Source organism: Cheilinus undulatus, linkage group 2, assembly GCF_018320785.1.
Source record: "Cheilinus undulatus linkage group 2, ASM1832078v1, whole genome shotgun sequence".
NCBI classification, from domain to species: domain Eukaryota; kingdom Metazoa; phylum Chordata; class Actinopteri; order Labriformes; family Labridae; genus Cheilinus; species Cheilinus undulatus.
This window is the reverse complement of record NC_054866.1, coordinates 15,949,221-15,961,336: the sequence shown is the minus strand read 5'-3', so window position 1 is coordinate 15,961,336 and position 12,116 is coordinate 15,949,221. Positions and strand designations below refer to the sequence as shown.

The 12,116-nt window shown below is 40.4% G+C and overlaps 1 protein-coding gene across 1 annotated transcript; it reads right to left on the bottom strand.

The window, feature by feature from the left end:
* Positions 1 to 265: 265 nt before the first annotated feature.
* On the bottom strand, positions 266 to 1,445 carry LOC121522393. Its single transcript, XM_041806704.1, has 4 exons — positions 1,361 to 1,445; positions 1,011 to 1,242; positions 722 to 890; positions 266 to 492 (listed from the first exon to the last, which is right to left on the bottom strand). The coding sequence occupies exons 1-4, from the start codon at positions 1,372 to 1,374 to the stop codon at positions 266 to 268; spliced, it is 642 nt and encodes a 213-aa protein (XP_041662638.1). The 5' UTR covers positions 1,375 to 1,445.
* Between the last annotated feature and the right edge of the window lie 10,671 nt (positions 1,446 to 12,116).

The following is a 12,116-nucleotide window of genomic DNA, read 5'->3' as shown; positions in this document are numbered from 1 at the left end:
GATTTGGGAATATTTACAGTGCTCCTTTTGCATTGAACTTGATCCATAACTAATTCAGACATAAAACAAAGAATTTCTCTGTAAAAATGAACATATTAACCAAAAGTACAACTGCACTTATCAACTTTGGTAGATTAACAATTTTTGTGCAGAAAAATTAGCATGTTTGCATTCTCAGGGAGGATTGTTGTGGACTTAGGGTTTCTCCAGCTGTGGAGAACACCCTTTCAGATGGTGTGAAGGACACTTGGACACAGAGATACCCTCAGCTAAAGCTGACAACATTGGCAATGTGTCCCCTCTTCATCCACCACCAGAGGGTGGCGCTGTCTTTGGTTGGGATGAGAGGAAGGCTTCTATACAGTTGGACTTCTTGATCCACTCGTTGGGCTATGAAGACAGGGGGCTGCTGCTGCACAGACAGAAGCTCACTGTCCTCTTCTTCAAAAAATTCCTCTAGGGCTGTCTTCTTTTGCTGCTTTATGGTGGGGTCTGAAATTAAGGACATAACCACAAGGTTGAGTCTTAGATTAAACAATCCATGTCATCTAGGGTTATCATTCAGCACAATAAGCAAAACTCACATAGTCATCTTCTTCCTCATCCTCATCTTCTTCTGCCTGCCTCTGTGTCTCTCCCCACTCTGACAGCTGAAAAATAAATTTACTGTGTAAGAACAACAGAGCTAGAAGAAAAGTTCTCACAACAGAAATGTCCTTACAATCAAAGTCATTTTCAAACTTGAACGCCTTTCCTGCTGCAGCTGCTGGTGTGTTTGCTGCCACTGCTGCTGCCCTGACTCTGTCCCAGATTTCATCAATGTCCACTTTGGATTTGAATCTGGGGTCTAACACAGTGGCTTCCTCCAGGAATGCCTGAATATCAGCATCCTGAAGTTTAAAGTGGAAAACAACCAACAGAAATTTAGGGAAAATATGATTAACTACGAATAAACTTTAGTATGTATGATTACTTGTCATAGAATGATTTACAAATGTCAGTTACTTTACCTGGTAACATTTGGAGAGATCGTTCCAAATGTTCTCCTTGGTGCTCCTGGTGAATGCAGAGTCGTCTGCCTGCACGGTGTAATGTTTGCGCAGCTTCTGAAGGATGGGCAGTATCTGGCCACAGGTTGGACTGTTTTCACAGGAGACTGCAAGTGTGGATGTATAATGCATCCGCATCAGCAGCACAAACTCCTCTGCCTTCCTTAGGTCCTCATTACCGATTCTGGCCAGCCTGCGACATAAACAAAACAAACATACACATACTGCATTAACAACAAACACAAACCTTTTAAAAATGGCTTTACTTCACCACATATTATGTATATCATTTTTTTCCAAACATCACTTACTTGTCTTTCTCCATGGGATTTTTCAGACGTGGGTCTATAGCTGCAGCTTGGATGGCTGAAAACTGCTCACAGAAAGCTCAATCATCAAAAACAAAAAAAACGTCCTCGCATCTTAGAGAAGCATGTGCTGGGGCAGCTCTGAAAGGCAAACATGCACAAAAACATGCAGAGATTAGTATAAACAATATAATATTTTCCTCCATTTATCATTTTAGATTGATACTAATCTGTTCATTTACATGTTAAAATGTATATGTTGCCAGACTCTTACTTAAGTATTTAAATGTATTCTTACCAAGGACTTGTTGCTTCTCTTTAAGGACTACTTTAGCCGTGCGGGATCTCTTCATCCATATGATCACAGAACAAATCCTTGCCACCCAGTTGGAAATTGTGCTGCAGTTGTACAGCTTCTGAGCTCCAAGGTTAAGTGTGTGCACAAAACATGGAAACCTGATAATGCCCAGCTTTTTCACAGCTATGTTTGCTGCATTATCCACTGTGGCTGTCACCACCTTCTCTTTCACTCCAAACTCCTCCAGGATCCCCTCAATCTCCTCTGCCACAGCTTTCCCTGTCTGAGATTCATACACTGCTTTGGTTTTGAGGACCTTTTCTTTATTCTGACCTTCCCTGACATAGTGTAATGTTACAGTGAGGTAATGATCTTGAATAAAACTGGTCCAAACATCAGCTGTGATTGCTGCTTTTGTGACATGTTTCAGGTCTGAGATCAGATTGCTCTTTTCGACCCCATACCAAGCAGGGATCAGATGGTTTGTTAAACTGTCTCTGTTTGGGGCATGGTATTTTGAGTTGAGAGTCTTTATCGTCTCCCCACAGAAAACTTGGGAATAATGACACATAACTACACTGGCTAAAACAACATGCAACTTTGACGATTCTAGATTTCACCTGAGCAGATAACAGAAAATATGAAACAAATTAACCTACCAAAATTCAGAGGCATCTACTGTGGCAAAAGGGTGTAAACCTTCACCACAAATCTGGTCACTGCTGGGTGACATTAGTTTATTCTCGCCTTTGTCAGTTTAGCCTTCCTGCCTCGATGAAAGGGATTGCTAAAGGTGCGTGAGAGCTAGCCGCTGCAGCCTCTGAGCCAGTGTGAGACCCAGCCCCTGAGCTAGCATGACTCTGGCAGTCATCGTCATCTAAAATTTAATTTCAGGAGATGGAGAGTATGCATAAGGTGAAAGGTTAACATGGCACTAACATAAACACAACAGACAGGACCTGGAGGAGTTTATCGTAACCTTCGACATTTAAAGCAGATGATGCCGAGACATTAGCTCCTGCTTTTACCTGGATGAGACTCACGTTTGCTAAGTAGCGTATCAAGCACATTACATTTCGTCCGAAAATTAACTGCATGCTGGGTAGAGCCCAACCGATTGATCGGCGGGCCGATCAATCATAGATTAATCAACATCAACCAATATTAGCTTTTTTGCTGGGCTCTGCTCCTGCCGCTCTACTCCTGTCCTCCTGTCTGCTTCTGTGTGTCTCTGCTGAACTCAGCCCGAGTGCCTGGCCCCTCCCCCTCACACACAGAGTTCAGCAGCAGCTCTCCCCCACTGAATGTTGCGAACTTAGCGACTTTGTCGCTATATTTAGCGAGTTTTCAGACCCCTCTAGCAACTCATTTTCAAAAAAGCGACCAGCAACAAATCTAGCGACTTTTTCTGGTGTTATTGGAGAGTTTTGGAGACTCTGACGTGAAAGCAGGTATCATCGTTGCTCTTCTCAGTGAGCAGTGGGTGCTGCTGTGGGCCCCTCCCCGTCCCTAAGCACTCACAGGCAGCCCAGTCCTCGCCCAGCAGAGCACTCCCTCTCAGCTGCAGTCGGACTCACTCAGCTGCAGCAGAAAAGAGGTCTAAGACCATAGAAACGGTGAGAGAAACTGCATTTTTTTTACTCCATGATAGGCTGTGACTTTATAAAACAATATAACACTAAACTTTAGTGCCCCATGACAATAACGTCCTCGCAGAAACACGCTGTCAGGGAACGTCAAGGAGAGCATGAAAGTTTTTTCACGCATGTGCCATACATAATTTAAGAAACCTACTTAAATGCACTATAATGCAAACGTGAACCCAATACTGTTTGTTCAATAAGCATTAATTCAGTTATATTTCTTTACAGTCCACCTAATGGGAATTTTCTTCGCACACCATTAAATTTATCTGTAACACAGTAGCATAACCCGTTACAACTGCTAGCTTAGTAACCACATTATATTTACTGTGAAACAATTATCTCTGTATTACTGCAACTATAGGTGCAACAGGAAAATGTTGAAAATAAATCAAGCATCCCTTATAATGCATACTGGTGCAACGCTCACTGATTCAGGTGACTGACACATTAGTGCGAGTCCATGGAGGAGGGAGGGAAAACCCCAGAGCTGTTCAAATAAGGACATCGCTTATAGATATGAAAACTACTTTGGATTTGCTGCTAAAAGGACAAGAGTGTGATGAAAAGTGTAAACTGTACCCAGGGACAACTCTCCACCACTGTGAACTCTGTATCAAATCTTTCCAAACATTTGCAAGGCTGTGACACTAAGCAGGTTACCTAATGACCCTCAGAGCATAATAACTGCATGAGGCTGACACCTATCAAGCAGCCAAAGCTTGATTTTCAACAACAGGTGATCAAAATTGACTTGCTGCTGGCAGGTTGCGTATAATGTGGAAATGTTTCCTACTATGGCCTTGTTCTGAACATTTTTTCCTGTGAGCTGCTTTTTTTGGTCTGATTTCACAACTTTGCTGTTACAGTGGTGTATGAGCAGTAAGGAGAGGTCTACTGTATGTCCTGTCTGTTATAATTAGGATTTGTGCCAACTGTTGTGTTATGTAGAATTATCTGGAGGCAGTGACTGTCTTTAGTTGACATTATAAACAAAAACTCAACTAACTTCTTGTGGAGCACATATACACTGAGGTCCACATCCACATTGCACTTGGTCAAATAAACCAAACCATCCAGAGGACGCCAAGCAGCTATACATTTGTAGTGCTGTTTTCTCAAACAAAGAGTGGTGAAGAGGAAAAGAAGACATATGGAAGATGAAAGCAGAAATCCATCTTCTTCCGCTGGTCTCTTTTTTTTGTGACCATAATAAACAACACAGAATTTATGCTGTCTTGGGATGAACAACCAGCGAGGCAGCGAACTGCCCAGCATGTCGTCCTCAACATGAAACAAATGAATCAGGATTGAAGAAGGCGCGCTAAAATGAGAGCGAGAGACTATGACGTGCTGCCATGGTTACACAGACGCCAGGCGATGTACCCTAACATGTATTTGAGTGTATTAAATGACATAAAATTTTTCATGAATCATTTATCTTTATATGCCACTTCCTGCCTTTGGTCCACAAGTTGCTCTGCTTTGCTTTTACACCTCAAGCAAACCACTCCAGGCTTCATTTGGAAGCAAACTGAGACCCCCGTTGTTTAGCAGATCAGAGTTTACTTGTTTGGTCCACATCAAAGTTTATATTAGCTTTCACACAACTCTATATGAACCAGACCACCCAGAAAAGCACACCACAATTTGTTAAAAGTAGTCTAAATGGCTCTGGTGTTAATCCTTCTGAACGCCTGTCTCGTAATATCACTTCCCGTGTTGACATCACTGTAATATCCTTAAAACTTTTAATTCATCAAATAGTGGCATTACATTATATAAAACTAACGTGGGAATATGTTTTTTGTTGTTGTTGTTGTTTTTTGGTAATTAAGTTGTAGAAGATCTCAGGTGACAAGGAGTGATGCAAAGTAGTGTAACTTCAACTTTTTGCTGTGAGTAGCTAATTAATGTAACTCTTGGGGGAAAGTAACTAGTGATGTGTAATGGATCCTTTAATTGAATAACTGCACCAACACTGATCAATATCTATCCATTCTATAATAAGAATTAATAATAAATCAACAGAAAGGAATCACATCCCTGATGTATTCAGACAGTGAAGCTTGTTTAAAACACCTTTGTTAAAAGTATTATTAGTACCTTTCCCAGTGCAAAAGACAATTTATAACTTACAGATTATGATGACATTTGGCTGAAGGTCTAAGCTAAAAAAAAAATGAAGCAGTAAATACTAAATTGGGGATTTACTCTTTTCAAAATAAATGCTGTTGGCACTAAGACACTGGAGGAAGCCATGGAGAAACATGTTTTGCCATCATCATTTCTGTACCAGAAATTCCACCCACACTCAAAACTACTGAAGACCTCCCCCCTGGAATAAGGTGGATGGCTACATCTGTGCTAATTGCTACACCAGCAGCCATTGTTTACCAGCTCAACTTAAAATAAACCCTGTAGCTACAGCTTTGCTCTTCTCACCTGACGCCGACATGGAACTGTTCCGAACATTGGCTTTACAGTTATTGGAAACTGCCTTTCAGTTAAAGTGATTAAAGCTAAAGAAACACTCTTTTGTTTTGGCAATCTGCAACAATGTTGGTGACTCTAAGCTTGTTAAAACTGCCCTTAAAACAGGCTGTGATGGATTTAGCCAGCTTATACAAAGTTTTTTTTTTAATCTGTATTACTTGTAGACAAGTCCAACATGCTTCAAGGGTAAAAATTGAGTTTTCTTTCCTCTCCCTGTGACCCTCTTACTCTCCTCTCTCCTCTTCTCCTCCTCCTCATTTCTGTCTTGTAAAGCTCTGATAGATGTCTGACCGTGACAGCCTGTAGTGTAGATTTGAGGCTCTGCAGCAGAAACCTTTTAACTGTATTAAACTGTCACACCACCATTCTTCATGCAGCTCACACACACTCAGAGCTTTAACATGGTGGTAAGAGGGCTAAATCGCTCCCTCTATGGTATCACCTTGTTCCCTTTTTAACACTGTGACAAAGTAACAGTTTACCATCGATACTGCCATCTTTAGTCAGAGGAGGAATCATTCTGCAGGAATCAATAAAATGAAATGGTCAGTACCTGGTATTGAAATGATAATGTGGTGTTTTTATGCAAGTCCGGCTATTTGTCATGTTGCCATGGAGACTTAAATGTGTCACTGTGCTCTCACATACAAATAGTATGACTAACTGAAGCGGGGTAACAAACATCAATACTTTGTTTGGTACTGTCAGAGATATACAGTGCTGTCAGGTACTTGGAGTAGATGCATAAATAGTTCTCTTTGTATAAGACACTTAGAGCACTCATTTCTCCAAACTGAAATGCCATAATGTCAAAAGAAATGCCCTTAAATATACCACATAATGATGTCTTATGAGGCTTTTCAAATGATGAAATACTTTCTTCTGCATGAAGAAAGATCAGCAGTCATTAATTCTACCAAAAGTCATGGGTTTAAAGGGTTTAGTCCCTGATGGAAAAAGGATTGTTGACTTTGTAATCATGCTTGAAACTGCAGTACACCAACCCTCTTTAATCTGATGTTGAAGTATGTTCAAGGGGGAGAAGGTAAAGAGAATTAATGGAGCCCATGAAGAAGTGCTATAACTATGTATGAGAGTGAGGGAGCATGTGCAATGTGCATGTACGAGTAGGTGTGTGCATCTGCCTGCAGCATGGATGCAAACCTTTGATATATCTGTTTTTAATGCTGCTGAGAACAGCATCCCTAGGATGTCTATCATTAAAGAATCCTGCTTCTCTGAGGCAGGAAACACACACAAAGGTCTCAACATAACCTCTGACACTGGATTAAATTCAAACTGTCAACTTTTTGAAATAATCTGACATTTGACATGTTTGTTTTGGGAGTTATTACATTTCTCTCCTCCACAGGGTCACTGCTGTTGTGTCCTAAAAATGCCTATGTGAAACTGTCAATTTAAGGTCAATTCAGCCTCAAAGAAAAAGCGTGATATGAAGACTTGTAAACTTGTAGTTTGTGATCCTTTTTCCTGTTTCTTATGCTTAAATGTTTTCACACAGATGGTCAAAGTTTCACCTTGACTAACATTACCCCTCACCTTCATAGAGGAACAGTCTTCTCTTGGGTGCCTTGTGCTTTCATGTGTTGGATTTTTCACCAAAACAGAGAGGAGGGGCTCAGTTCTGCTGGGGATTCTCTTGTTTAATCTGTACAGACCCTGAAGTGTGTTCACTTTTCCTTCTCCTGTCAGACCAGACCTGATCTTGACAACAGGTTGAGACCGCCAACCATGTTGGTAATTTCATTCATCCTGGACTCTGGTTCTGATGTTTAACTTCTTTGCTCCTTTCACTGTCAAACACTTCCATCATTTTATCTTTAACCCATTGCATGCACTGTTTTTTTCCTTTTTCACAGACTTTGAAGAAAAGGGGATAGAAAGCTTACTGTATTTTTTTCTATTTTGGTGACTCTTGTTCTGGGAGGTTTAAATATTCATCCATTTTTTTTTTCTTTCTCTTCTTTTGCACCTGAGTGATGATGTGGCAGTGATGTAGTTTCTCCTGGTGGTTGTTTTATAAAAGAACTTTGAAAACTGGACCTTTTACTGTCAAACACTTCCATCATTTCAGCTTTAAACCATGCATGAGCTGTTTTTATCTCTCCTTTAGTCATTCCAGTAGGGAGAATATAGCCTGAGAGTATCTGCCCACAGTACCTCAAATGAACAGTGAAAAATGTCAGATCTATTTGAATTGTTGAACCAAAAAGTTATAAATGATGTATGGCTGCTGCTGTACGTGACTGCATTTTTCACTCACTTATTAAGAGTACACCTATGCTCCAATCCTGCAACATCCTTATCCCTGAATCCAAACTACCTATACATGAAACAAACAGGAACCCCTCTCGCAGACATAATCACATTGTCTTCTTTTCCATTTTGAAAATGAGGTTGTGAGCAATTCTGGAAGCAGTTCAAGGAAACTGAGTCTGATGGATGCCATTTATCACACAAACACACACTGACCATATGGCTGTCTCAGCATGGGTTGTACAAACACAAACATGCAGCTATTGATCTAACTCAGAACAGTGCAATGTATGAAGTAATTGGAGGGACTGAAATAAATCAGATCAAATAACTCAACAATCTTGAATTTATCATCCATCCTTCACAACAGCAGTAAATAAACGGTCTTTTAACAAGCTCTGAACCAACTCTGCAGGAGGAGGTGTCTCCGGTCTATCACAAACATCTTACACAAAGACACAAACTCCCAAGTAGACCAACACCACATACAGCCTCCTCCATTATATTCAATAGAACTTGTGTTGTTTTACCTGCTTTGCCAGATGAAGAAGGTTCAGGATGGGGACGATCAGGAAACAGCACCCAAAAGAAAAAGAAAAAAAGGACAATTATTCATCAAACACAGAAACTGAACCAAGATAAAGGGAAGAATATCTACTTTAGCAGAGATTGGAAATTATATTCAAAAACAGATTCATTTGCAATCAAAATTATTCAACCTCCATTGCAAATCAGGTTTATCTTGATCATTTACAGACTTTCTGCTGTTTGCAGTGAACAAATCTAATGGAACTGAAATAGCTCAGTTCAATGATTGCTTCAAGCGGTTTCCCCAAAAACAACTGAAAATGCAACTTATAACAACTTCTCCAGTCTCAAGATTATTCAGCCCCTTCATGGCAAGCAACTTTAGTACTTAGTAGAGCACCCTTTGCTGCTATGGCCTGCAGAGCCAGACACCAGTTTCTGGCAGCATTCCTGAGGAATCTTGGCCCATTCCTCATGTGCAATGGCCTCCCTTTCAGTAATATTCTTGGGTCGACATGCTGCAACTGTCTTCTTCATATCTCACCAGAGATTTTCTATGGGGTTGAAATCAGGCAACTACAGTGGCCATTGTAGAATCTTTATGGACTTCTTCTGCAACCAAGCCTTTGTGGAATCTGAAGTTTGCTTGGAATCATTGTCCTGTTGAAAGGTCCAGTGACCCCAAAGCTTCACTTTTATCACAGACGGCATCCTACTATTTCATGATATTTCAGTGAATCCATCTTACCTTCCACACACTGCAGGTTTCAAGTGCCAGAAGATGCAAAGAGGCCCCGGAGCATCACTGAGCCAACACCATGCTTAACTGTGGGCAAAGTGTTTTTTTCAGCATGTTCATATACAAACAGCACAAAGTCTGTGAATTTACACAATAAGCCTAATTTGCAACAGGGTTGAGTAATTTTGATTGAAACTTAGGAATATACTATACTAATAGGAATATAATGTACAGTGCAGCAGTAGCATTGCCAGCCAAAATCCTGTATGCACTGTGGACACAATGTATTACCTGTATTTATTTTTGAATGAAAGTAAAACTGTGACAACAGCAGATCCGGTGTTTAAGGGTTTGAATCTTTCAATATCAGTTGCAGTCTTTGACAGCGTCCACTCATAAACATTGCAACACACATATATTTGAAGACGTATGATTGGTGCAACATAACTTGCTGTGGTAAAGGGTCAGAGGTTATTTTTATGAGACATTTATGGTGCTGAACTGTTTGTAGGAAAAAATATTAGAGTGCGGAGGATTTTTTCTTTTTATTATAAAATGTTTTACTCCACTCTGCTTGACATAAAGGAGAAATATGAGGCTTTGGTGCCCAATGTGAACAGCCCAGACGTGGATATTGAGCTTAGAAACACCTGAATAGCCTACAAATACAAATGCCAATACTGACACCTTCAGAGATTTTCTTCAGACATTCTGTGCTAAAGATAATTTTGATGATGCCTGTATCCAGCAATGATTGCTCTTTTGGCTGCTTCTGTAGATTAAAAACATATCTAAGGAGTATGAAAGACACATTTCTGAGTGGACTGGTGCTGATAAACATTCATAAAGATACTGAAAAAGATAAGGAGGCCATTCTGAGAGCTTGACGCAACAAAGATTATACTTCTTTTAGGTAGGAATTCGGTTTAATTTGATCATTCTATCTTGTTTTTTATGGTTAGTAGTGGCGGAAGTTTTGTCTAGTTGATGCATCTCGATCTGTCTTCTCTTTTAAAATTATGTTCAGTCAGGAATACTCGTCAAATGTTTTACCATTTTGTCAGAAGATGCTCCATGCTTGGACTTTTTTACAGAGTGCATGGCTAGAAACCCCATGTGCATTCATTCATTCATTCATTCATTCATGTATTGAAACATTTAGGACAATGCAAACTGAAAGCAATAAAATACGTTCAAAAGCAATTCATCCACTGCAGAGATGAGCACTTGAGTCTGCGACTTGGACTCGAGACGCACTTAAGTCGCACACATCATTGACTTGAGACTTGATTTGGACTAATGTCCAAGAGACTCGAGACTCGACTCTGACTCATGATTTGGGACTCGTGCACATCATCATGATCTCTTGTCCCCCTGTTATTTTCTGCCCCTTTCCTCCCCTTTTCTTTGATGTTTCATTCGCCTTTTACGCAGCACCCAAAGCCACTCTCCTCTCTTCCTCATCTTCGTTCATGCTGCATAACAATGACACACAACCGCGACGCTCACGCACACACCTACTCTGAAACGCATGCTAAAATGTTGGTGGACAGCAGACCTCAGTCTGTTGAGGGCAAAAGTTTCAGAAAACCTAAACTCTTTTCTCCAGCATTAAAGCTCCCCTCTGATGTCGGAGGATCAGCATCAGCGCTGTGTGTGTGTGTGTGTGCGCACGCACGCTCCAGTTGTGTGTGTCTCTGCATCACCCGTGTGAGCCATTGGTGTGCGCAATGTTAAAATATTATTTGGTTAATATTCCCTTAATATCATATGTTTATGGGGAACAAATTAAAGGCATACTTTAACATTTTGGCATAGGTTCGTTACCTTCAGTTGTCGGTGCAAGCTATTTTTAGATCGGCGCTGCCAAGTTCGGACCTACTGTACCAACTCAATGTAAGCAGATGGTATTCCGGCTTTCCCTCATCAAACTCATCAAATACACAATCCAACAACTCCAAAATGCTCTCGTGGACAAGTTGTGACCTGCACATTACCACGCTATGAAATAATCATGGAACATTACGAGATGGAGATGTTTGAAAGCTAAATGCAAAGCTGGAACTACACTCCAGACATGGCTGCTGCACTGTGTCACTCCGCCCAGTGGTTTACTCAAGAAATAGTTCTGAGTATTTGGTTCATGTGTCGTAATGTTACATAATTATACGTTATTATTTCATAGTGTGGTGAATGTGCAGGTCACAACTTGTCCACGAGAGCATTTTGGAGTTGTTGGATTGTGTATTTGATGTTTGATGAGGGAAAGCCGGAATACTGTCTGCTTACATTGAGTTGGCACAGCAGGTCCGAACTTGGCAGTGCCGATCTAAAAATAGCTTGCTACGACAACCGAAGGTAACGAACCTATTACTAAGACTATAGGGATTATGGCAATGGACGAATTTGCCAAAATACTGAAGTATCCCTTTAAGGTTAGAATCTCTGCATTGCTGCTTATTGATAATGAACAGACATAAAAGATGATAGAAACATTAAAACTTTAAATACGGTTCATGGAGGCAGAGAAACACAGTTAGATGGATAAGAGGCTGTAACAGATACATCAGTAACTAAAAAGTTCAGGAGATGTCAGCTGAATAAAGTCAAATTTGGTTTGATTTTATGCATATAAAGAAATTTACACCATAAATGATGACAGAAGTTTCTTAAGAAGAATAGAGGGAGAAATACTCAGCATACTCTGTGGAAGATCTGAGTGAGAATTAGAAATGCTCATTCAGTCTTTATTTTATTTCAGAATAAACAGTTCATTAA

Excerpts from the sequence above, each read along its gene's own strand:
- LOC121522393 (XM_041806704.1), bottom strand. Across the intron at positions 891-1,010 it reads ATCTCTCCAAATGTTACCAG|GATGCTGATATTCAGGCATT; the intron begins GTAAAGTAACTG and ends TTTAAACTTCAG. Across the intron at positions 493-721 it reads GTTTGAAAATGACTTTGATT|ACCCCACCATAAAGCAGCAA; the intron begins GTAAGGACATTT and ends CCTTAATTTCAG.